At 41.4% G+C, this 27902-nt stretch overlaps 1 protein-coding gene across 2 annotated transcripts in view; it reads left to right on the forward strand.

Annotated features, from left to right (window-relative positions):
- LOC121925489 (limbic system associated membrane protein) overlaps positions 1-27902 on the forward strand; it is a 653060-nt gene that overhangs the window by 323875 nt on the left and 301283 nt on the right. For both annotated transcript variants that reach the window (XM_042457699.1, XM_042457698.1), the window contains one exon: positions 25615-25847. In XM_042457699.1, coding sequence (XP_042313633.1) covers positions 25615-25847 — 233 coding nt within the window. The remainder of the gene's footprint in view (positions 1-25614; positions 25848-27902) is intronic.

Raw genomic sequence — 27902 nt, forward strand, 5'->3', positions numbered from 1 at the left:
TGATGATGATGATGATGATGATGATGATGATGATGATGATGATGATGATGATGATATTGATATCGATATCAACAAGCCTCTGAGGCACGGCCAATGTTACTTGCTGTGATTTTTACAAACTCATGCGCAGTGAAGAAAAACCACAGTCCCTTGACCAAGTACACACTTCTGAGAAGTAAAGTTGAACCCGAGGGCAAATACATTTCTGCCATCTGTCTAGGAATAATGCCAAAATGTCCTCCATTTTGATCATGCCTAAAAACATGCATTTATATTAACATTTTTAATTTGCGTGTCCTCCATTTTTATAAAAATGTGTCCTACATTTGAAAATTTTGCCTTACATTTGTCCCGGTTTGGAGGTCCTCACTTATGGCAACCCTAATTTCAGGTCTCCCTTAGTTTTTATTTCTTTTTTCAGGGCAGGCCTGTGTAAGAGAGTCAGTGTGGTTTGAATGTATTTTTTAATTATTATTTTTGGTTAATTTTTATTATTTAAAATATCCAAGTCTCCCTTGTTTTTTATTTTATTTTTTGCTATTTTAGTCTTAATAATATCCAAGTCTCCCTTGTTTTTTTTATTTTATTTCTTGTTATTTTTAATCTTAATAATATCCAAGTATCCCTTATTTTTATTTTATTTTTTGTTATTTTTAGTCTTAATAATAGCCAAGTTTCCTTTATTTTTATTTTATTTTTTGTTATTTTTAATCTTAATAATAGCCAAGTTTCCTTTATTTTTATTTTTTTTTGTTATTTTTAGTCTTAATAATATCCAAGTCTCCCTTATTTTTAATTTTTTTTATTTTTAATCTTAATAATAGCCAAGTTTCCTTTATTTTTAGTTTATTTTTTGTTATTTTTAGTCTTAATAATATCCAAGTTTCCTTTATTTTTTGTTTTTAAACTTGATGATAGCCAAGTTTCCTTTATTTTTTATTTTATTTTTTGTTATTTTTAGTCTTAATAATACCCAAGTTTCCCTTATTTTAAAATTTGATTTTTTAACAATGTTTTAACATTGATACTGATGATGATGAGGATGGTGATATTGATATCAATCAGCTTCTGAGGCATGTGCACGCTCTTTCTGAAGTTGAGATGGTGTGACTTTCCAAAGTGCATTTGGGTGCTTTGATTGCTAAGAAGCCTGGCTTGCTTAGGCAATCAGCTTCTGAGGCATGCGCTCACTGTTTCTGAAGGCGAGACAGTGTCACCTTCCAAAGTGTGTTTTTGGTGGTTTTTTTGTGCTTTCCCTTGACCAAATACACTCTTCTCAGACGTACACTTGGCACAGTGTATGTAGGAATTATATTTTTATTTTTTATTTTTTATTATTTTTTTTTAAAACATTATTTATTTATTTTTTGACTTCGGCCCCCCAGTTGTCTGAGGGACAGCAACCCGGCCCCCGGCTCAAAAAGGTTGCCTACCCCTGGTTATGCTGGTGGCATGTGATGCAAAGCATATTCTCCTCCCATCTGCTTCAACATCTCTGCCCCACTGACCCATTCTGAGGCATGAGCTATTGCTTGGTGTTGTAGACTGGTTTCAAAGGGGTTATTTCCACTACCTTTTAAACCAGATCGTGATTTGGTAGGAGTCAGTTTAAAAGAGTATGGTTCCCACTTAATTTGAATTGCTGAAGCGATTCTGAAAGAGGGGCCATGCTTTTGACCCATTTAACCCGTGTCAAAAAGATGCTGATTTTTTCCGGTTCTTTTTTTATTGAATTGATGTATTTTGAAATAAATCGATTCATCCCAATGTGAACCATGCGGATTCGAATCTGCTCCCTGTCTCCTCCCGTCACCGGCCTCCTTTGCCTCTCTGGCAGCTTCTCTGTCCCTGGCCTCCTTCCATCCCTTGCCCCCCCATTCTGTTATTACCCTCAGATCGGAAAGGGAACAGAGTTGTGTTGCAAGAGGAATTAGCAGGCACCAGGCAGGTGTGAAGGAAGGCCTGGGGCACTGTCCACGCTGCCAGGCAGCCAAAAGTTATGCTGAGAAGCTGCACAAAGGTGGGAATGAGCAGGCCCAAAATGGGGCAGGGAGGCTCCTCAGCGGCATGGACAGCACACTGGGCCTTCCTACCCATCTGCCTGGTACCTGCTTGTTCCTCTTGCCACCCAACTTTGCTGGCCTTGCTCCCTTATCAATCCGAATTGATGAATCAGCGCAAACATCGTGTGAACCAGCTCAGCTGCTGAACCAATTCATCAGTTCGGATCAGAAACTGAATTATCTGGTAAGTGGGAATGAGGTCAGAGTAGGCCCACCACACTAAAACAATCAAGGTAATCAAGTTGATAGAAAGCCAATGCTACAAAGTTAACTTTATTTATATTAAGTAGAAGCAGGAAGTGTTCTCCTAGGAGATAAAATCATTTAAATGTCTTTTAGTTGATAGGAAACAAGAATCCCTTCACAACAGATGGTGGGCCATGGTCACTAATCAACAGAATACAACAGGGCCAGCAAGATTTCTCTAGCTGGGTGTGTGTGCCTCCTGAAATATGAGTGTTTGCCCAAAGCTTAAATACCAAAGATCTACACAAAGAAATTCCTCTTTCACAGGTGTAGCCTGTCTCCTCCCACCCTTTTCAAAACTTGGACAGAAATCTACAAAGACTGCTAAGTAAAATTACTCTTACGCATCTTTCCCAACTTGACTGAGTATTCTGACAAGAAAGCAGGTGCTTAGCTCATCCACATATCTGCTAGAATGCTTTGCCAGAATGAACTATGGCACCAACTCTAGGAAGTACAAAATAACTCCTTCCATGCCACGGCACAGCGGTGAAGTATCTATCTGTCATGCTGGGAACTACTCCACCCCCTTGCTAGCAAATGCTACACTTACAACACCTGAGTTGTCTGATTTTACTCCTGTAAATGAGGGAATACACTCATTATTATAAAATAATATAAAAGTTGCAATTATAGTGTGAAAGGGGGTATTACTGTGCTGGCAGACCATTAATTTTATTGTGTTTTGTTGAATGTGTTAAATTACATTTCTTTAAATAAAAGTTTTAAAAGCCAAGATGATTAACCTGAGGCTCTCATACGTCAGCCACATCAGAGAAGGCACAACTCACTAGAAAATATAGTAATGCTAGGAAAGGTGTAAGGAAGTAGAAGGAGAGGAAGACTGCATGCTAGATGGATGGACTCTATTAATGAGCTCACATGTATGAATCTGCAGGAACTAATCAGAGCAGTGGAGGACAGGGAGTCTTGGAGACGTCTCATCCACATGGTCACCGTGGATCAAGATTGACTTGAGGAAGTTAACAGCAGCAGCAGCAACAACAACAACAAACGCTACCTGTAACTTCTTACTTCCAAGTTCTTGTTTTGTATTAGATGCTTAACTGGTGGATCATCTCTATCCGTGAAGTCATTATCACTATATTTATTGGATGTTACAAAGTGTTTCCCTTTAACCAAATGATCATGACTGAACCTTTATAGTTGTACTTGGCATTATGGTGATCTTGCTTTCACTATCCATCTCTTTCTTTCATGTTCCAAGTTGTCTGGCACTGATACCATTTTTTCACCCAGAGTTTTGGTAAAGCCTTGTGGAACGTTTGTCCCTAATGCAAGGATAAGGATGAATATTGCTTGGCAATGAGTGTTGTTTCTTCCTGGTCTCAGTACTTGGCCACTCATGTGTAGTTATTTACTTTACTTAAGAAGGCACAGAATTACATGGATAAAGATCCCCATAGGGAAACTTAATAGCTGTCAGTGATGCTGTGAATGTAACAGGTTCTTCCAGGATAGACTAAAACTAAATGAGAAGGTGCTTCAAATCTTTCTGGACCTTCAAGATTCAAACAAGTTTCACTAAACAAGTGCAGAAATGCCACAATATTCCTTAGATATCAACTTAGATTTCAAGTTTTCTCTGAAGAGAGAAAAAAAGCAATGACATAGTAGGATTCTACTCTTATCTGGATAGTTGATTCAGCTGGTATGATAAAGGTTTATGATGATTCTATGATCATTCAAGATCAGTGTGAGTTTCCCAAGTAGCCTGAAAATGTTATGCCCACGATTGTAAGGGCAACCTGTTTATCCTGAGAGCGTGTAATGAAAACCTCTCCCTCCGTGGACCCATTCACAGCAAGGCTGAGAAAGACATTGAGACACCAAATTTGGTTTTAAACACCATGCATGTAACATTTATTGAATCACACAAGTAACACAAACATTGATTATCAAGAGCTCTTTCACTCACACATTCATACAATACTCACACGCACTTTCCTTCCGCCGAACATTGATCAGGTGTTCTCGAAGGCTGGGGATGACACCGTTGCCGCGGATGGTGCCAACAAAATGGAGGTGAAAGTCCAGGGTCTTTATACTTTTTCTTCTCTCTGGCTCTTTGCTGCTGAAGTCTTGCAATATTGCAGCCCATTACTCAACTTCCTCTTTTGGGAGGACAGACAGGTTGTTCAGATCAGTCCGTGTTCAAAGCAACTCGTTCTGTTCAAAGTCCTCCATTGTCCTGTCAGTTTCTCATCATGGTGACTCAGGAGATAAGGTTCTTCCCGGTCATGGTTCGTCACACCTGGACGGCACCCCGCTTCAGCTTCCAAGTTTTCAGACTTTCCTCGCCTCGGTTGCCAAATACCTTCGTCACATCAATACTTTGCGCGGAACCATCTTGTTTGTTCCTTTAGCTATGTTTAAAGCACAATTCCTTGGTTCTTCGGTTCTTCAGCTCTGGGTTTAAGTCAGAGCTCACTCATTCGTCTTACAAAAATAGAAACTAATGAATCCTAAAAACCAGAAGGAATCTATGTTCACATTCAGAGCTGGAGATTATCACACAGGAGGCACGGCAACCTTCTCCCGTCCTTTAACTATGCTAATCATCCAATCAGGGGCTGAAGATTATCACACCCGTGTGCTTTTCCCGTCCTTCTCCTGTTGGTAAAGTGTAATGGAGCTGTCATTTAGTATTAATACCAATTGATGTCTCCATTGCATTTTACTGATGGGAGAAGTGCACGGGGATGGCTCCATTACACTTTACACATGGGAGAAGGACTGGAGAAGTGTGGGGGTGGGATAACCTTCAGCTTACACAATTAGCAGAATTTAAGGATGGGAGAAGGATGCTGTGCCTCCCATATGGTAATCTCCATAGAGTAAGACTCTGATTGAAGCCATAATGTGAGGGTGGATGGCAGGTCTGTAAACAACCAAAATCAAGGTGTTTTATGTTCACCCTGTCAGAGAACAAGAAATCACAGGTAGAAGATATGTGCATGTCAACCTCATGAACCATGTTGGAATGAGCTGCTCTGTTATCAGAGAGAAAGTTTATCTCCAGGTAATATATCTCACCACACAATATGCACCACACTTCTTACTGCTGATAGAAGTAAGGCTGCTGCAATTGGATTGACCCTCACATATAATAGGAGGGCAGAAAAACTCCACACAGTACTTTTTTGTATAAATATGTTCAGGGATTACTTACATTTAGGACATAGACTTGTGTGAGCAAACATATAGTGTAAAATCAGTTAATCAGATTATGGCTATTAAATGCTGTATTTGTGCTATTTGATTTGGTTGATTGAATGAAAAAAATTATATTGCATATTGCATACATACACCATTAAACTTATCATAAAACCAAGGAACACATAAGTAAAGCAACAATATAAACAACCCACAGAATAAAAACTGAAGGCAGCATTATAAATAAAATTGAAGAGCAACAAAACATTATATACCATTCAAAGTCTGATGGAATGGAACCATCTTTACTAAAATAAAGAAAGGAAAGATCCCATCTTCACTGCCTCAGGAGGAAGTTCCAGAACAAGAATTTGCAACTGAAAGGGGCTGTTGAGACCTAGAAAAGGGGCAGTCATTATACAAGTTCTTGGTAGAGGCACTGAGAATCATGTAGTGATGCAAAATCATAATGAAAAACTCTCAAGAGAAATGATAAGAGCACAAGACTTATAGCTAGTTTGGCAGCCAAGCCATGAAATAATGCATTATTTTCTTTATGGAGGGCTAATGGACTCACACACATCTTACCTTGAGGACAGCAGTACAATGAAACAGTTTTTCAAAGAATAAGAAAGTATAACATTATATGATTTCTGTGTTTTAATAGTGGTGATGATGTATGGCTACTTAGGACTTTATCCCATCACCCTAGTTCTCACTGGAATTGGGTTAAGGAAGGGTAGTGCATACATACCAGTTTGGAAGCGCTCCCTATCACACATTTTTCTACGAGCACAACTTGACTGTAGCTGGTCCCTTGTATTCTCTTCTGCCTTCATCCTTAACCCTGTCTCCCTGCCCTAATCACTACCCAGCATGTCTTGCATAAGTGTGTGTGTGTGTGTTCTCTTAACACCATTCTGGAATTATGCTAACCATGGTTTTGTTCTTTATTTTTGTTTTGTTTGTTTTTTGTGTTCTTTTGGAGGGGTTAACCTGGCTGTTCTGGAATAGCAACCGGGAGGGGAATGAAGGAGAGGAGGAGACACTGATGCCTCATGGCTGTATAATCCCAGAACTGTAACAGGATAATTTACTGCACCTGATGACTAATGTGATTGGGAGCTCATTGATGGGTTTTCCACATCAATGGCAAGATGCAGGCTAACAACAATTGAAAGACAAGGCATCAACGAGAAGGAGACAGTGTTTTGTGGCAGGTGTCCCCAAAGGTGCTATAACTGAACTTTTATGGTGACTTAAAAGCTGACTTGATAAGTCCTTAGTCTTTTTCTTCTCTGTAAAATCAGATGGCCAAATGGAAATCTTCCCGTTATCCTTAGGTGGTGCCACAAAACTTATTTCCTTCATCTAAACTTTGTGGAGAGCCAACGTGATGTAGAGGTTTGAGCACTGGACTATGACTTTGGAGACCAAGTCTTAAATCACTACTCAACCATGGAAACTCACTGGATGACCTTGGGCAAGTCATGCTCTCTGTTTCAAAGGAAGGCAAAAGTAAACCAACTCTGAACAACTCTCACTAAAAACACTGTGATAGGTTTACTTTAGGGTAACCATAAGTTGGTAACATCTTGAAGGCACACAATAACAATAACAACAAACTTGGTGACAACTTAAATCAAAGGATTGGTAGCTGTTCCCACTAGGTGGAGTGTTGCTTTACTTTATTTGCTGGATTTAATTACCAGAGCAAGGCAATACTACTCAGAACATAGGTTGACAAACACACTGCATTAGCATTTTCGGTCAGTCCCACATAGATCTAACAGATGCTACTTCCAGCATTCCTTACCATTTGCTGTGCTGGCTAGGGCCAATGAGAAGTGCAGCCCAATGACATCTGTAAATGCAGGTGAAATGTCAGGAATAAACTCACCCAGAACACAGTCACACAGCCCAGAAAACCCAGAGAAAACTATGGGCACCGTCTGTGAAAGCCTCCGACCTGACTCTGGACATCTGGAGAGCTTCACAATTCCCCATCCTGCCTTAGGAGTTCCTCTCAGCCTTTCAGTCATCATGAAAAAATGTTATAAGGAACACAACAGTTTCACTTGGCATAGAGATTGAGACATTCCAGACTCAAGGACTCTAGAAATTCATTTCTTCTGTATCTCTGTGTGAAGATCCCAGGGATGTTTTCCTTGAGGCGGTTTACAGACCGCCAAATAGTACGTATACAATACGTACTAGGGTTAGGAAGGGGCGGTGCTTCCGCACCCCCCTAACCCTAGTACGTATTGAATACGTACAAGATGGCGGCGCCCTGTTCATACGGGCGCCGCCATCTTTACGTACTGGACGCACAGCGTCCAGACGTGTCGCGCCGCTTGTGACGTAGCGAGCGCGCCCCTGGCGCCTCGCTACGTCGCAAACGCGACGGTAAAAGAAGCTCCATTTTGGAGCTTCTTTTTTCGGTCCGCGCGGGAGTCGGGCCGTCTGAAGGCTCCGGCTCCCCCGCGGACCTACTGGCGGCGGCGGCAGACCGCCGCAAAGCGTTTCAATAGTGTAAGCACCCTCAGATGGATAATTCTGCAGCCGAAGAATAACTTATCTGGGGAACCTTCCTGTCTGTCTCCAATAGGAACATGCTCTACAGAATGCTTAATATTGCTTCCTGAATAAAAAGAAAGAAAACAAAATTCTACATCCTTGCTTTTCTTTCCTTTTAACAATGAAGTGCTACATTTGATCACTCAAAAAAAGAAAACTGAATAGAATATGAAGCCTTGATAAAAGCTTTCTTTCTATAGTTTGCTACAGTATTTTGTCTTGTCTGCTCCCCTGCCTCTACCCTCACCCCTGCCCCAATCTGTATTGTGTCAGAAAACTGCATTTCCTTTCCAGGATCACACTTTACAATGCATTAGAGAATTTGCCTGGTTTGTTTATGCTGGCTACTGGGGAGACAGTGTTGTTTAGAGTTGAACAAGCAGCATTTGATCCCATTTTATTTCCCTTCCTGCCATTTTGCTTCTGGCACCAAAGGTGGCTGGGGGCTACAATGGGTGGCAAGGGAAGTTGTTAGTTGAGTCCTGCAAATGCTTGTGAAATGCCAAGATTACAGCTGGCTCATCAGCACTTGTGGCGGTGTGATTCTTAAGGGAAAGCAGGCTTTGTGTGGAGGCTTTAGCAGGTTGCAGTGATCTCAGAAGGAGGCATCTTGTGCTCATAGGGGAAGAATGTGCCGCATTCGGTTCTGACTACTTTTAATGCACTTTCCAATCCTGCTTACTTTTTTGCAAAGACATGGAGTGTTGTTCAGAAGAAAGGAGGAAAAACTAATAATTGAAGTGTACTTTCCAGCTCTCCCTGTTTTATTAGATATAGGATCAAGTGTCCATTATGAGAATTGAATTCAACAGTAGCCCTATTCAAGCTGTCTTAAAGTGTGTTTAGCAAATGCACAAGGAGGGGGGGAGCATTCTAGCCCTGCTTCTCTCCCAAGGAGATATATAGACAGATAAACAGATACAGATATTGACATTTGGTGGAGAGAACAGCCACCTCTATCTCCATGGCATCTCACACATGATTTGGAATCTTGATTTTTTTCTCCAGAGTTCTTGATCATGTGGTGACACCACATGGATTCAAGAAGCTACTTGCTTTCAGGGCATTGGAAAAGGGAATGGCAGTGGGACTGGCACCCTCTTCTTCCTTGTAGGTTTACTAAACATGTTTTAAAAGACTGGAAAGGGTTTGTATCTTGAAGTGATTATTAATTATGAGGCAACTATACTTATTAAGCTGGTACCCATTTATCTGTCCCTCTAAGAAGAAGCAACAGGTAGGACTTTGGCCCACTCCTCCCCTTCCTGGCATTCATGTTTGTTTCTATAGTTTATCATCATTTTCAGCAATACAATTCCTCTTGATAGTATACACATCTGTTTCCATAGGAATGAAGAGCAGGAGGAATGTATGTTGAAATATTTATTTATTTATTTATTTATTTATTTATATTTTATTTTTATCCTGCCTTTCCCCCAAGTTGGGGTCCAAGGTAGCTTGCAAACAGACACACACACACTAAAAAGAGCATTTTAAAAACAATTAAATTAAAATAAAATTGACTGAAAGCTATACAAAAAATACGGGGCCGCTGTCTTAATATACATTCCTTTGAATTTGTATGGGATGAGATATAGAATAAGAATACATACAGGATCAGAGAGGTGCTAAGGGAGGAGTATTGACTATGGAAATGGAATGTAAGAGATGGTCCTGGGAAAGCAGCCAAGAAAGTGGATTGCAACACATGGCACTAAACAATGTCCAAAACTTAATGCAACCCAGCAATGCAAGCAAGGAAGTCCAAGAGATCCAAAATCCAGGGTTCTAGAGAGTGACAAGATGTGTAGGCAAATCCAAGGTCAAAAAGTCCAGCGAGACAAGGCAAACAGCAATCTGAGGAGCAGGGTTTTCAGTCAGGAAACAATGGAGGTCAGGATCAAGTGTGGTTTTGCAAGGAAACTCAGATAATCTCTGACACTGTGGCTGGTGTCCTGCACCTGTTTAAATTCCCTAGTTGCAAGAGTCCAGCTGGTATTGATTACCTCAGCCTTTTTCATAAAGCCTCCTTGAATGCCGGAATCTCCCCATTTCGTCACTGGCTGAAGGTATCCCTTGTTCCTCATCCATGCCTGAAGGTTCTGCTGCCAGGAGGCTTGACTCTGAGCCTCCTGGGAGGCCACAAGCTCTTCTGGATCTGGCAGAGCAGGACTAGGGCCAGGCTCAGGCCCCAGTGGAGGCTGTCACTCAGCCTCCTCATCCTTAGAGTCCTCAAACTGGCTGGGCATAACAGAGATGTCATTACAATGACTTTGGAATGATGAACTGTAAAGCTGCATAACTCACAGTGATGTGGGAATATGTCCCATTGAATGCAATAAGATTTACTCCTTATTATTTGCACAATTTTTCAAATTAGGGAAGAGACTGCAAAAGATCCAAATGCCAACTTTCTATCGGCCCCCCTTCAATTGTTAAAACAACTTAGAAGTGACTTCTAGTCCATTTCTGTTTTCATGTGTACTTCAAAGTTGGATATGACAGTTGGAGTCTGTCAATTCCCTTGCCCAACCTGAAACTGCTACTCCTAAAAGGCTCCAGGAGCAGAAAAGCATACTCTTTCTATGATTTTTTGTGGGGGGATTAAATTAATAATTTTAGCCATCTAAACCACACTCAGCTTGGCCATACATATGTCCTGGCTTTCATTTTTGAAATGTTGGTGAGTATGCATCTTTTCCTTAGTGCAAATGGGAAAAAAAGGTAAATTCCCTCTTCCACAAACTTCTCAGAGTGGTGTTTTATCTTTTATAAGGCCACTACTTGAACTGTATATCATCAATACTACCTCTTTTCAAAAATCAGAAGTGGATTTCTGTGTACATTTTGGGGGAATTTTGTCTGTTTTTGGTATTTTTGACAGTTCAAAATTTACCCATCCCTGAGTAAAACCGTAAGCTGCCTGTGGTACAGTTCATAAGATCATAAGTAAGGCCCCATACAGACTGCCAAAATAAAGCTGCTTTGGGTCACTTTGGAGATATGCTGTTTAAATTATGCATGTATCCTAAGAGTCTGGAAGTTGCGCCAAAGCTGTGCTCCAGTCCTTAGGTCTTGATCGTGGCTTTGGCACGGCTTCCGGACTCTTAGGACGCATGCATCATTTAAACAGCATACCTCCAAAGTGACATGAAGCAGCTTTATTTTGGCCTGTCTGTATGGGGCCTAAGACTCACTTATTGATTCCTACTAAGGCTACAATGTTTAGTAGGTTGATTAATGATTAACTTTTTAAAGTGATCTATACAAGAAATAAATTCTATAAACACAGATAAAAACTACAGAGATGTTACACCATTTTAAAAGAGGTGTATTTCCCTACCCCTTGTACACATGGGTGGAGGGTTACTTTCCTTTTTTGCTGGTGCCTGCCACTACATCTACATCCATCGTCTAAAAACTAAGGGTTTTTTCCCCTGCCTATCTCTTGTTTTTGTGATATGTTTTGTTTTGGGTTATCTTGCAGGCTTCATCAATTAGTTAATCAATTAAAACCATTTATAGAGTCAATAATAGAATATTCGATTTGGAAGAGAAAATGCAGATCATCTAGTAGATTAATCCCACCATACTGTGTAGAAAAATACAACTAAAGCACTCCTGAAATATTTGATTGGCCTGCTAATATTTAACAAGGTAACATCCCTAAATTTAACACCTTCTTCACTAGAAGAAACTCTTCTAGAACATGGCCACATAGCCTGAAAACCCAACAAAAAACTATGGATGCCGGCCTGGAAGCCTTCGACTCCACCTTCTTCACTCTCTCATGGGCTATGTCTGTTAATTTTGAGCTTGCCTTTCCATGTAACATACAGTCAAGATAGCTTAATGAAAAGATATATGGTATACTTCTAACACAGCTTCATTAGGCTCTTCAAATAATCTTCTCTTAGTTCCCTTCTAGGTTCATTCTGCATAGAGCAAAGGTGCCTAAATGCAATCTAGTTTGCAACATCCTTAGATAACAGCTAGAAAATTGATGGAAGGGAATAGGAAAATAGGGTGTTTAGAAATAACATATGCTAATATGTATGCATACCTCCAAATGTAGAAAGGATGATTAAATGTAAGTAAGTAAATATATCTTACCAATGAGCAAGCTGGTGATTATGAGATTAGGAGACCTTGTTCCTGCTCACTCTAGTATCCAGGTACAGTGGTACCTCGGGATACGAAATACCCAGGTTACGAAATTTCCGGGATACGAAAAAATCCCATAGGAAATAATTGTTCCGGGTTACGAATGTTTTTTCGGGTTACGAAAATTTTTTTGGTGCTTTTCGGCGCTATTTCACACGGAATCGCGGCTTTTCCCCATTAGCGCCTATGGCATTTCGGCTTACGAAGGCTTTTCGGGTTACGAAAGCGGCCGTGGAACGAATTAATTTCGTAACCCGAGGAAGCACTGTACAAAATGCTGGCAGAGATTATCAGATACTCTGATTTCCATTCTTAGGGTTCTTTATGTTGGAATAATCTTGTTTGCTTGGACAGAAAACTCCAGCTGCTGCCACAGTGCATACTTAATGCAGTTTGACACCACTTTAACTGCTATGGCTCTTTCCTATGGAATCCTGGGCTTTGTAGTTTGTTGTGGCACCAGAGCTCTCTGACAGAAAAAACTAAATAACTCATAAAACTGCAAAACCCAGGATTCTATAGCATTGAGTGATGGCAGTTAAAGGGTGCCAAACTGCATTAATTCTGCAGTGTAGATGAATAATAATAATAATAATAATAATAATAATAATAATAATAAAATTTTTATTTGTATACCGCCCTTCCAAAGATCAGGGCGGTGAACAACACAATAGAATCACATACATCAGATACATCAAATATCAACAAATACACAGATTAAAAACAAATTAAAACCCATCAGCCAACCATCTTGCCAACAAAAGAGGGAGGAAGGCCAGATGGAGCTTCATTCGGGGAATGCAGCTTGAAATAAAAAGGTCTTTAAATCCCTTCTAAACTGGGCCAGGGAGGTGGAGCTCTGTGGGCAGCGTGTTCCAAAGGGCCGGGGCGGCGATGGAATACGTCCTCCTCGCTGTGGAGGTAAGTCTGGCCCCTGGAACCCTAAGTAATTGCTGCCCAGATGTTCTGAGGGTGCGGGGCGGAATGTATGGGGAGAGGCGGTCCTTCAGGTATCCTGGGCCCAAGCCATGTAGGGCTTTATAGGTGATCACCAACACCTTATACTGTGCCCGGAAGTGGATAGGCAGCCAATGCAGGTCTCTTAGCACAGGTGTAATATGGCTGGCCCTGGAAGTACCAGAGACCAGTCTGGCTGCCATATTCTGTACCAACTGTAGCTTCCGGGTATGGTATAAGGGTTGCCCCATGTAGAACGCATTGCAGAAATCCAATCTAGAGGTTACCAGAGCATGTACCACTTTTTCAAGGTCCCTCTGGGCCAGGTATGGGCGCAGCTGGCGAATAAGCCGAAGCTGATAACAGGTGCTCTTGACCGTCGCATTCACCTGAGCTGTAAGGTGAAGCGGTGCGTCAAGAAGCACCCCCAGACTGTGCACGGAGTCCTTCACAGGAAGCGTGATCCCATTCAGGACAGGTGGAACCACCGCCATTCCTGGACCAGGGGGACCTATCACAAGTACCTCCGTTTTCTCTGGATTCAGACTGAGTCGGTTTCCCCTCATCCAGCCCATTACCGACTCCAGACAGGCCACGAGAGGAGAGATGCCATCCTCGGTCACTGCATCAGTCGGAGACATAGAGAAGACTATTTGGGTGTCTTCAGCGTACTGATAACCCCGCGCCCCATGCCCCCGGATGATCTCTCCCAGCGGTTTCATGTAAATGTTAAATAGCATGGGAGACAGATGAAGCCTCTTTGAAATAGCTGTTGGACAGCTCTTCAACTAAAGTCCTCTGCAAAGCTGGATTTGCAGCCATTCTCCATCTTGTCATGCTCATTGACCAGAAATAAATTCAGCCTAATGGAAAAAGCATCTCTCTTGAATACCCTCCAATTGCCCTGACTTGGTAGGGACAAACCCAATTAATTCTCTGTTGTCACACTTTTCCAACTGCATTTTAAAAAGCCCATTTTTTTTCTTGTCCTCCTCCCCCAACCTAACCCCCCACTTCTTTTTTTGTCCTCAGCTTTCTTGTATTGGTGAAAAATGGGTTTAAAGTGCAAAAATAGTACACTCAATTAAATCTGTGGGGGGTGGGGAGAGGAAGTGCAGAATCTTACCTTTTCCAGTAGGCAAAAGCAAACAGCAGCAATGCCTCCTAGCTTGTGTGTGCTTCCACATCAATATGTATATCCATAGATATGTGCTGGCATGTGCAAATGTCATGCTCAGGTGCATATCTTCATCCATACTCCAGTGTTATTTGGCCACATGTATGTTAAGTCGTCGGCCCAATTCCCACTTATCTCTTGATCTGATTCCTGAACTGATTCTTGAAACTGGTTCAGCAAACAGAGTGGCCCCCACTATGTTTGAGCTGGTTTCAAGAATCAGTGCAGGAAGCAACAACTGCAGCTACCCCACCATGCCTCCCTCTGTCCTTCTTGCCATACCGGTAGGGCGAGGGTGGAGGAGAGGCTGAAACAAAAGGAGAGAGGCAGACTGAGGACTGAGGACACAGCAGGTATGGAGGTATGGCTGGGAGGCTGGGGAAGCCACTGCCAGTGGGAACCAGAGTGGATTTGAATCTGATTCAAATGTGTCTGGTTCTCACGTGGGCTGAATTGATTTATTTCTAAATAAATTGATTCAGCCCCAAAAAACACCTCATTTTACCAGTGTATTTTTGACGCAGGTTAAATGAGTAAAAAACATGGGCCCCCCTTTCCAAATTGCTTCAGCGATTCAAATTAAGTGGGAACCATGGTGGCTTAAACTGATTCATTTTGAATCACAATCTGGTTTAAACCATAGTGGGAACAAGGCCAATATCTGTAAAATGTTGCAGGATCTGCTGCAAGTCAGAGCCAGCATGGCATAGTGGTTTGAGCATAGTGGTTGGACTACAACTCTGAAAACCAAGGTTTGATTTCCTGCTTGGACATAAAAACACACTGGTTGACATGGGGCAAGACATGCTCTCAGCCTCATGGGAAGGCAATGGCAGACCTACTCTGAACAAATCTTGCCATGAAAACCCCATGATAGGGCTTCCTTAGGATTGCCATAAGTTAGACACAATTTGTAGACACACAACAACAACAACAACTGCTGTAAGGAGTGGCAACAGGGAAAGAAAGCTGAAAATATTAAGCAAAATGGTGATCTGTGCCCAGTATATGCATTGTACATGCATTTAGAATGAGAATTGTAAATGTCTGACCTCCCCACCCTCAGCCCCACCCTAGAAACTATTTGAAACCTTGCTGCCAAAGAGTATCTTTAGGCTCTAATCTTCATCCCTTTTCTCTCAAAATACATTGTATGAGTACAGCTGAGAAAAGGTGAGAGAGCAACAGCCCTGGAGACTGGAAGCTTTTATTTAGTTACACAGAACAAGAAACAGAGAGCAAGTGAAATGTCGCTTGTTATTCTGTTCATCATTTAAAAAAACAAAAAACCAGCAAAAGCTAGTTTTTGAACTAGCTTATGAAACTCTTCGCAAATCTAGACATTGATCTCTATCTTGTTGAATCTGCCATCTTTTTAGAGTAAAGGAATGCAAAAATGACCAGATTCTCCTACTTACAAATAATAGGTCCTTGATCAGAGGAAGAGCCAAGGAACCAGGTCCCCCAGAGACAAAAATATGCAGCTAGTGAAAATATAATGACTAGAGGGTATTGCTTCTGTCTCTTTCAAGTCAAATAGGCCTCAGAGAATCCTGGTAATGCTGCAGTACCTTTAAGACTGACCTACATATTTTACTGATCACATAAAAAAATAGCCATCACCTAAACTCCTGCTCTCAGCTAGTAATTGCTCCAGTGCAGCCAGTTGAGAAAAGTACTGAAGCTTTCTCTAAGAATCCCTTGAACCAGGAAGCACTAGAAACTAACTGCCTGAAGTATGGTTTATCATTCAAGCCGTAGGTGTCAAAATAAACAAATGCATATTATTATTATTTATGTTGTTGCCCCTAAGCTCTGGAACGACCTGCCGGATGAGATCCGTCAGTTAACATCTTTAGACAGCTTTAAAAAAACTGTCAAGACGGATCTCTTCCGGCAGGCCTTTCCAGATTAATTTTTTTCCCGGCCCAGGCTCCCGGGTTCCCCGATTTCCCTTATTCCTCTCGTGGCCCCATCCCCTCATGGTGAGGATTGCTGGGGGTTTTGGGGTTTAGTTTAGGATAGTATAATTATATATTGTTATAGTCCCATTTTAATACATTTAAGTGTTTAATCATTTTTTAAGGGGGGGAAGGGAGTATAAATATTTATGTATATTTTATTCTGTAAATTTTTATGTTGTTTATCGCCCAGATTGGCTTGCCACCGGGCGGTATAGAAATAATAATAATAATAATAATAATAATAATAATAATAATAATTATTATTATTATTATTATTATTATTATATGTTCTATTCTTTGTAATGGCATGGATGCCACCTATGCACTTTTTGTGTATCTTCCTGACCTTTTAGCTTGAGGCTCTTACTGTCACCAGTCATTGCCTCATTGTCCTCATTCCAAAGAAAGACTAGGACAGACAGTACCTTCTCGCTGTCCCAACCTTTGGGGGAACACACTCCCAATTAATCTTTTTGGTCCCACTTTTTCAGCTGCTTATTAATATCTCTGTTTCTCACTCCTCCCCACACTTTCCCCCTTTGCCCTCAGTTTAATTCACTTGTACAGACTGAGTATCTAGTTTGATGCCACTTTAACTGCCATTAGAATCATAGAATCATAGAGTTGGAAGAGACCGCAAGGGCCATCCAGTCCAACCCCTGCCATGCAGGAAATCCAGATCAAAGCATCCCCAACAGATGGCCATCCAGCCTCCGTTTGAGACCTCCAAGGAAGGAGACCCCACTACACTCCTTGGAAGTGTGTTCCACTGTCGAACAGCCCTTACTGTCAGGAAATTCCTCCTAATGTTGAGGTGGATCTCTTTTCCTGCAGCTTGCATCCATTGCTCCGGGTCCTAGTCTCTGGAGCAGCAGAAACAAGCTTGCCTCCCTTCTCAATATGACCTCCCTTCAATATTTAAACAGGGCTATCATATCTCCTCTTAACTTTCTTTTCTCCGGCTAAACATACCCAGCTCCCTAAGGCGTTCCTCATAGGGCATGGTTTCCAGACCTTTCACCATTTTATATTTGGACACGCTCCAGTTTCTCAATGTCCTTTTTGATTGTGGTGCCCAGAACGGACCCCAATATTCCAGGTGGGGCCTGACCAAGCAGAATATGTGGCACTGATTACTTCCCTCTTGATCTACGAACTTACTTCTATTGATTGCCGCCTAAAATCGCATTGGCCTTGTTAGCTGCCGCATCGCACGTGTTGACTCATGTTCAACTTGTGGTCTACTTGGACTCCTAGATCCCTTTCACATGTTGTATCCTTAAGCCATGTGTCTCCCATCCTATATCTGTGCATTTCATTTTTTCGCCCTAAGTGCAGTACCTTACATTTCTCCCTGTTGAAGTTCATTCTGTTACTGTGGCCCAGCTTTTTAGTCTATTCAGGTCATTTTGAATTTTGATCCTGTCCTCTGGGTTTAGCTATTCCTCCTAATTTGGTGTCTCATCTGCAAATTTGATAAGTATTCCCCCAATTTTTTCCTCCAAGTCATTGATTAAAGATGTGAACAGTTAGGGCCAGGACAGAGCCCTGTGGGACCCCACTGGTCACTTCTCTCCAGGTGAAAATGCCCTTGTTGAGCCCCCTTTGGGTTCGTCCGGTCCAACCAGTTACAAATCACTTAACAGTTGCCTTGTCTAGCCCACATTTTACAGCTTGTTTGCAAGAATGTCATGGGGACCTTGTCAAGGCCTTCTGAAATCAGATATACTATATCCACAGCATTCCCTTCATCTACCAAGCTGGTAATTTTATCAAAGAAGATATTAGATTTGTCTGGCATGACTTGTTTCTCTGAAACCCATGTTGACTTTTTGTGATTATGGCATTGCCTTCTAGATGTTCACAGACTCTCTGTTTTAATGATCTGCTCCAGCATCTTTCCTGGTATTGATGTCAGACTAACTGGACGATAATTGTTGGGATCCTCTTTCTTCCCCTTTTTGAAGTGGGGACCATGTTTGCCCTCCGCCAGTCTGCTGGGACTTTCCTGTTCTCCAGGAGTTTTCAAAGATTATTGCCAGTGGCTCCGATATTACATTTGCCAGTTCTTTTAATACCCTTGGATGTAGCTCATCTGGTCCTGGAGACTTAAATTCATTTAGGTTAAACAGGTATTCCTGTACTATCTCTTTACTAATTTGTGCTGAAATTCCCCTATTCTGTCCTCTGCTCCATTATCCTCTGTTGAGCACCCTTTTCCTTTTCTGAGAGACTGAGGCAAAGAAAGTGTTGAGTATTCTGCCTTTTCTCTGTCTTCTGTTAGCATTTTTGCCATCTTCTCCACGCAGTGGCCCTACCATTTCCTTCTTCTTCCTTTTGCTGGGACATATCCAAAAAAGCCCTTTTTGTTGTTCTTAACCTCTCTAGCAAGCCTGAGTTCATTCTGAGCTTTAGATTTCTGACCCTATCTCTACACATGCTAGCTATTTCTTTGAATTCCTCTTTGGTGATTTCCCCATTTTTCCTTTCTTATACATGTTCCTTTTAAATTTAGCTGAGCTGAAAGTTCCTTTGTCATCCCATCCTGGTTCTTGCGACACCTCCCATTTTTCTTCTCTCACTGGAACTGTTTAATTTGTGCCTTCAGTATCTCCCTTTTGAGAAACTCCATCTTGAACTCCCTTCTCTTTTATTATTCCTGACCATGGGATCGCCCCCAATATTCTTCTAAGTTTAGTGAAATCCGCTCTCCTGAAGTCTAGAATGTGTGTCTGACTATGCCTGGCTTCTCCTTTCCACGTATAAAAAACTCCAGGAGAACATGTCACTTCCACTTAGGATCCCACCACTTGCACTGCATTAACCAAGTCATCCTTGTTGGTTAGGATCAGATCTAAATAGCTGATCCCTTGTTGCCTCTTCCACTTTTGGACCATGAATTGTCTCCAAGGCAAGTGAGGAATTTACTAGACCTTGGGGATCTGGCTGATTTTGACTTCCAACAAATATCAGGGTAGTTAAAGTCACCCATCACTACTACATCTCTCCTTTCTGAGTGTGTGGTCATCTGTTCTAGAAAGGCATCATCCAGTTCCTCCGTCTGACTTGGGGGTCTGTAGTAGACTCCCACCATAACATCCTTGTTGTTTCCCTGCCCTTTAATTTTTATCCAGGTGCTCTCCACCTGGCTTTCAGGATTGATGTCCTGGATCTCTTCACTGGTGTAAATGTCCCTGACATATAGGGCTATTTCTCCTCCTTTCCTGTTTGGCCTGTTTCTCTTGAAAAGGTTATACCCCCCTATTTCCACATTCCAATCGTGAGACTCATCCCACCAGGTTTCAGTGATGCCTATTATATCATATTTGCTTTGTTGTACTAGGAGTTGAAGTTCATCGTGCTTATTTCCCATGCTTTGTGCATTAGTGTAGAGTCATCTAAGACCATGTGTTCCCTTTACTTGCTGCCTGTGCAAGTTCTTTTGCCTCCCACTGTTGGGTCCTTGCACTGTTTGTCTTGTTCCCTCTCTGTCAGTTTGACTATCTTCTCCAGCCTTTTTGCTTTCCAGAATACTATCTCCTTCCCGCACATAACTCAGTTTAAAGCCCTCCTGATCAAATTCTTGAGGCTATTGGCAAAAATGTTTTTGCCAACTGGCGTGAGATGCAACCCATCCCTTGCAAGAAGTCCCTCCTCATGGAACCGCAGCCCATGGTCCAAGAATCCAAATCGTTCTTGGCGGCACCATCTACGGAGCCAGTTATTTACATCTGCTATTTTCTTCTCCCTTCCTGGACCATGTCCTTCGACTGGGAGAAGAGAGGAGATGACAACCTGTGCATCCACCTCTTTCAACTTCCTACCCAAAGCCTCATAATCCCTTATGATATTCTGAAGGATATGCCTTGCAGTATCATTGGTTCCCATATGAATCAAAAGAAAGGAGTGATGGTCAGTAGGCTTGACCAGTCTTGTCAGCCTCTCTGTCACATCATGGATCTTTGCCCCAGGGAGACAGCACACCTCCCAAGACATCTTGTCAGACCCACAAACCACTGGTTCAGTGCCTCTCAGCAAAGAGTCCCCGGTGACCACCACACGCCTCGTCCGAGGCTTAGCAGCGGCCGTTCCCTTTGGTGGATCTCTCTGGGTCCCCTGCTCTGTCCCTGAGGTCTGTCCCTGCTGTTGTTCCTCATCATCCTTGATAGTAGAGAGAGATTGAAATCGATTCTGTAGCTGTAAGCTTACAGAATGTTCCCTGGTTTCCCTACTTCTGTGTGTGACCTTCCTCCAACTATCTACTTCTGTTGTGTGTGAAGTGACCTCCTCTTCCCCAGCAACTTCCTCTGTGTGTTTCCTGTCCAGTACCATCTGGTCCGTTCTGGTCAGGAAAACCTCTTCCTCCCTATGATGCTGAAGTGTAGCGACCTGGACCTCCAGCTGGTGGAGGTCTTCTAAGAGGGCTACCAACTTGCACTTGGGGCAGGTAAAGTTCCCCATATCCCTAGGCAAGAAGACAAACATCCCACAGGTGTTGCAGGTGACTGCAGCAGGGCCTTCAGTGTCCATATTGAGAAGTCTTAAGGAAACTCTGAACAAAACTGTGGGTTTCCCCTGCTAAACACAAGTGTAAAGACCCCCTGATGGCATGGCCTTTGTCCCTAAACTCTGTCCTTGAGTTCAATTCACTGGCCTTATAGTTATGTAGACTAGCTCCTTTCAGTGCAAGTCTCTGACTCACTTCCTCTGAGCAAAAGTACCCACAAGCCCCTTAAGGAAAAGGGAAAAGAAAATGTGGAAAATTAAAGGGACCCCTCTAACAATGTTCCCAGGCCAGCTTCTCCTATGTATTGCTATGTACTGTATATGTATTATCCGGGATACGAAATACCCAGGTTACGAAATTTTTGGGATACGAAAAAATCCCATAGGGAATTATTGTTCCGGGTTACGAATGTTTTTTCGGGTTACGAAAAAACTTTTGGTGCTTTTTTCGGCTTTTTCGCACGGAATCGCGGCTTTTCCCCATTAGCGCCTATGGCAATTCGGCTTACGAAGGCTTTTCGGGTTACGAAAGCGGCCGCGGAACGAATTACTTTCGTAACCCGAGGCACCACTGTATGTATTTTCCCTGGAAGAAGATTAACCATCCATTATGAAGCCAAGCCCTCCCTCCAGTCCTTCTGCCTTGGTCCAGGCCTTGGAGGTATAGAGGAACTGCTGGACCTCTTACTCTTTCCCTCCACCACTCCCTTCTCCTTCTGTGTCATGTCTTTTTAGATTGTAAGCCCAAGGGCAGGGAACCGTCTAACTAAAAAGATTGTATGTACAGCGCTGTGTAAATTTAAATAAAGGTTAATAATAATAATAATAATAATAATAATAATAATAATAATAATAATAACACTGATGTTGTTTGGTCACAACTGTCCCAGTTTTTCTGTGAAATGGTGGAGAATATTCAGGCCTTTTGAAATTGATTGTTAATAGGGAAAACATTTTAAATAATGCACTGTGATGTTTTTTCCCCTTATTTTTAATGGATATTTTTTAATAATTCTGTTACTATTATAGATTCTTTAATTACATTTTATTTTTGTATGATTTTAATGATGTAAGTTTTTATTTGTATATATCAGTTTTAATTTTGATTTACCTCTTTGAGCTCCAGGGCTAGGTTGGATATTAATATGGGATGAAAGGCAGCTTACAGTATAAGTTGAAACAGAATACAGTTAAAATAAGGCATAATGCAAAGTTTAAATACAATTTTGTTAAAAACATTAATTTGCAGCCATTATAAAAGTAGCTAACATCTGACAAGGCCAAGAGAAAATAAATCACACCCCAATTAACAGAACTTCTGCAATGGACAGTTAATTATCAAATGCCAGGGTACAGTAAATAGAAAGGCATTTACCTTGCAAGCTGCACAGAATAGAGATTAGTTAGTAAAATAATTTAATTAAATACTACTACATTCAAAAATGACTTTGAGACACACAACAACACTAATGCTACTACCAAGGACTGAAATATTTCTAAAGAGAGGTATGTATGTATGTGCTCTAGTTCTGAGACGTATATGTTGATGGTACTGATAGGGCTTGATGGTACTGTTTCTGGGGCTGCAAGTCAAAGATGCCTGCGGTGGCTTTCTAGTTCTGGCGGCACTGTTCAGGAAGAAACCTGCCCCATTCATGATCTCAACACTCTTTTCCCAGAGAATCATCCAGCCCAGGGAGGCTGATTCAAACCTGAATCAAACACCACATCCAAATTAGTTTGGACTTTGGTTTTTCCTCTCCAAACAAGCTCACACAACACTTCTGTAGGTCAGGGCTATAACTGTTCATCACATGTTTGGCCAATCTACATGGATAATATCTATATTAGTGCAATATTTCATTGACCTCTTTGCTTTCCCTGTCTTTTAATATTGTTTGTAAATAGGATAGGACCAATGTCATTCCCATACTGCACCTATAGACTGTATAGAGTTGAAACAAATGCTCAAAAGTGAAAGCAGCAACAGCAACACTAGTAATAATAGATAAGGCATAAAATCATAGTCATCATTATTTCATTTCATTTATTCAGTTTCTGTCTGACTGCATCCCAAAGGCTATGTGTGGCTTGCAACAAATGATTAAAATTTATATTAAAGTGGGAAAATAACATGAACATTGAAATGGCCTTTTTCTTGCTGCTGTCCTTAGTGGGAGAGAAAGGGGTAAATACCTAATGGCTTGCTTCCTCTGGGGGCTGACTTGGGCCAAAGTATGCTTCAGAAATTTTATTTTTAAAGAAGGCTGGAATGTTTTAACTCAAGAAAACAGTGGGGAACTTCGACATGTAGAGGAAACAATGTTTTATTTATTTACAGAAGCACTCAAATTGCATAATGTGTTTTGAGTACAGCACACACCTCCTTGGAGGCAATGTTTGAAAGGAATTTTGGTTGGGCTCAAGATTTTGAATGACAGTATTCACATACCCCAAGATTCATTTCAAAACACACTTTGAATTAGAAATTCATACCTTTTCTTGGCTTCTAGCCCATTTCAGAGTGCACAAACAATAGGTACATTTAAAAACAAAAAAGTGAGTGGTTAGAAATGCTATAATTTCAAAATATGCACATCACACTTTAGTCAGTGGGAAAAATACATACCAAAAGACTTATTAAGGAAATACACAGAAAATGTATGCTTTATGGAACATGGCTGTATGCCTTCAAGTTGCCTGTTGACTTATGCTGACTGAATTTCATAGGGATTTCTTAGGCAAGGAATATTCAAGATGGCTTTGCCAGTTCCTTCCACTAAAATATAGACCACAGCACCTAGTATATATTGGCACTCTCCTATCCAAGTACTAACCAGAGCTGACCCTGCTCAGCTTCCATGTTCCAAGGGGATCTTTCGGGTATTTAGCTGGCACTTTCATCCTGCTTTAGGGAACATACATAGCAGATGCAAGTACAGAAAAACAAAGTATTACAACTTGATAGGAATAAAGAACAAGCATGCAGGTAGATTTAAGGATACACAATGAACCAAGCCCTCTCTTTTATTTTCAGAGAAAGATTATAGGCATCTGGGTTGTTGTTGTTGTTGTTGTTGTTGTTGTTTTACTTACATAATTTTTAGGTTTGTCCTCTACTTTGCCTTGCCCATGAAGCCACTGGTAAATATTAACATGTGCAGTCTTGTCTGAAAATAAAACTAGATATTAGAGACACCATTCAGCCCAAATTTGATAGAGCCAGCAGGTAACTGTTATCCCAGATTAATTAATCTGAAGGAAAGCACTGTGATTTTGTGTGTATATCCTCTTGGGCTGATTTTATCTTTTAGATACAGCTGGGTCTGACTCTGTGAAAGCTTCTTTATGTTTTCACATAAAAGGCCTGAATGACTAATGTAGCCTGCAAGGGCTGTCAGTCCATCCTCCTGCTAGCTGACACCCCACTGTTATTGACAGCTGCAACCAGGGACATGCCAGGTGGTAAACCATACTGTGTGTTTCTATGTTACCTACTTTCTCACCCTCTCCTCCTCATCTCTGTCACCTGGATTCCTAAGGATGTTAAGCAACCATTATGGAATTGGTAAAATCTGAAGATAATTATCGTGCTGTTTAAGCAACAGATACATACAATGAAGAGCTGATGCTGCCTAGGGGCGAGCAGCATCTAGTTTTCAGAGAAGATAAAACCTATCTTTGCTGAGTGAGTAGGGGATAAACAGCTCACAAACCTAATGCCAAAAGGAGCTGGTGAGAGCTGGGACTGGCGAGTAAATGCATAATGTAACAGCTGCATTCCTGTAGCAAACTGAAAATACATTTCACAGTCCTGACCCCTCACTCTTCAAGCTGGCAGGGGGCTGGGAATATCTGAAGTCTGTTCTGCATCCGACATTTGGGTACATAAGAGAAGAAAACTAAAAAAAGCATTTCATTGTATGTTCACAGTGTTGGCCATTTCAGAAGGAATTTTGTAGCCTGGAGACAAGAGCATATTAAAATATAGAAGAGTATTTGAAGCCTCTTCCCAGAGTAGTAGAAAGCAGGATAGAAAAGCAGTCATTTAATCATTTTGGGGAGATGGTCCTGATCACTGCATTACACAAAATAGACAATAACCTTCTCAGCACTACTAGGGCTCATCTGTAGGCAGTGAATGCAAATCAGAAGACAGCATGATGTAAATTCAAATAGCTTATACTAAGGTTATGCAACTGAACAAGTTAATTAACAATGCAAATATTTCAGGCAGCATGACTATGGGTTGCAAGGTGAATGGATAGATTTAACTGTTTCTGCTTGTGTGGACATCAGTGAGCAAAATGCTAGTGTCACCCTAGTTCCACATCAGTAAAACTGAGTTTTCTTTTAATTTCTTAACTGACAGGGGACAGTTGTGATGACAAATTCAAAACTGTCTGTGAAAGAACCTGGCAAAGCAGAATTGTATGCCTTCAATTTGACCCTAAGGTGAATCTATTATGGGGATTTCTTGGCAAGATTTGTTCAGGAGGTGGGGGGGGGGGTGCCCTTGCATTCCTGCTGAGAGAATGTGACTTGCCCAAGGCGATACAGTGGGCTTCCATGGCTGAGTAGGGATTTGGACCCTTGTCTCCAGAGTTCCAGTCCAGTACTCAAACCTGTACACCACACTGACTGTCCAAAAAACAGAGTATAGAGATTTACAATCATAGTAGGTGTGAGTGTGGATACAATTGTGCATTGGAATAAGTTTGTAAGCATATTTCAAACACTACATAGAAAAGATTGCAAATTTGCCTCTTCTTATTTTATGCAGGTGTTTTATAGAAGACAAAAGCTCCAAGGTGGCCTGGTTAAATCGTTCTGGCATCATTTTTGCTGGTCAGGACAAGTGGTCCCTGGACCCCCGAGTAGAGCTCCAGCAGCTTTCTCTTCTGGAATACAGCCTTCGGATCCAGAAAGTGGATGTCTACGATGAAGGATCATACACATGCTCAGTGCAGACACTGCATCATCCCAAGACTTCCCAGGTTTATTTGATTGTTCAAGGTAAGAAAGCATGGTTGGGAGATGGGGATAGATTTCTTTTGAAAATTCCAGGCCCCTTGCCATCATAGGCAAACTGCAGTTATTCATGTTTGTCTCACTTCCTGAGGTTCAGAACAGATGATGCATGTTGTTATTGTGCTTGAATAGTGAGCTTACTTGCAGTATTTGATTACTTGTTGTCAAAAGATGAACAGTTGCATCTAGGCATTCTGTGCCAACCAACAGTTGTCTACTCAGAAACAAAAGCCCAGTGAACAAAATGAGTTTTAGTTCCCGATCAGTATGCTTAGCAATGCTGCCTATTTTAGTTGAAGCTTGATCCTATAGGCCTGAATTCTACTGATTTCCCCAATCAGAGTTGATCCATTGAATCAATTGCTGAATTGTAAATCAAAACATATTTATGTATTATTTATTTATTTATTTATTAAACTACGGTGAGTTACAGGCCACTCAAAATGGGTGGTCTGCCGCCACCGGTTGCTGTGTCCAGGAACCGCAGCAGCCAAACTGCGCAGTTCCCGGGCGCAGCCAGAAAGAAGCGCTGAAATGGCACTTCTTTCTGGGCCCTGGAAGTGGTGCCGCGAGGCACTAGTCATGCACTCGTGGCGTCACTTCCGCCGCGCAATGTCCGGATGCTATGCATCCGTGTCATCAAAATGGCGCCCCCCATGTGGATGGGCGCCGCCATTTTGTATGGACTCGGTCCATACTAGGGTTGAGGGGCGTCAGGAAGTGACGCCCCTTCTCAACCCTAACACACCCCTTTCTAACCCTAGCACGCCCCTTCGGTGCGTCTGTAACACACCTACATAATGTTGTTGTTCCTCTTGTTGTGTGCCTTCAAGTCATTTTCGAATTATGGCAACCTTAAGGAGGTTTTATACAGTTTTAATAAGGTTTATAGATGATTTTAAATGTTTCATGTTTGATTGTAATGTTTTTAATGTTTTTTTAACCTGTGAGCTGCCTTGAGTCCCTTCTGGGAGAAAGGCAGAATACAGATTAATTAAATAAATAATGCTAATAATAATAAATAATAAAGTGGACTTATTATGGGGTTTTCTTGGCAAGATATGTTCAGAAGTGGTTTGCCATTGCCTCCCCCTGAGGCTGATAACATGTGACTTGCCCAAAGTCACCCAGTGGATTTACGTGGCCAAACCACAATTCGAAATCTGGTCTCCAGAATCCTAGTCCAGTGGTCAAATCACTGCACCAAACTAGTTATACCCTGCCCTATATCAAATATGTCAGGGCGGCGTACAAAAATCATTAAAGAAAGTTACACAATTTAAAACAAATAAATAATTAAATTATTTGAAAGCATATTAAACTTTAGTAAGTAGTACTTAGTAAGTAGTACGTTTAGTAAGTAGTAAGTTAAGAACAGATTTATGTAAACTATATTTGGTATGAACTAATACAGCTCAAAGGCATTCATGAATGGTCAAGTTTTAACTTGCCACATAAATGACATGAGTGTTGGTGCAAGTTGGGCCTCCAGGGGGACGGCATTGTACAATAGAGTGCCACAGATGAGAAGACCCTCTCCCATGTCCCAACATAGCACATTGATCTAATTGGTGGGACATAGAGGAAGGCCCCAGCAGAAGATCTTAATTCTTGGCAGATACATATGAGGATAGATGTCCCCTCAACTATCAAGGTCCCAAGCTGTTTAGGGCTTTAAATGTCATCACAAGCACCTTGAATTCAGACTGGTAACATATTGGCAGCCAGTGCACTTCTTTTAAGACTGGCATGATCTGCTGTCTCCAGTCCAAAATATATGCAAATCACATTGATTCAATGGATCTTCTCTAATTGGGACTACTGATAGGCTTCACACCATTGAATTCTTGGTGCAAAGTTAGTCATGACAAAGAAATCACAAGTTCAATTAAATTAACTGGATTCAACCTCGAATGATGAGCTAGAGAAACTGTTACTTTGGTCCCAAGATGGTAATTCCTAGTTTCACAAAAAGCCTATTAAACTGCATATCTTTATTTTGTTAATAACTAAGTAGCAATCAATAGCATACCCTTTTTT

Source organism: Sceloporus undulatus, chromosome 3, assembly GCF_019175285.1.
Source record: "Sceloporus undulatus isolate JIND9_A2432 ecotype Alabama chromosome 3, SceUnd_v1.1, whole genome shotgun sequence".
NCBI classification, from domain to species: domain Eukaryota; kingdom Metazoa; phylum Chordata; class Lepidosauria; order Squamata; family Phrynosomatidae; genus Sceloporus; species Sceloporus undulatus.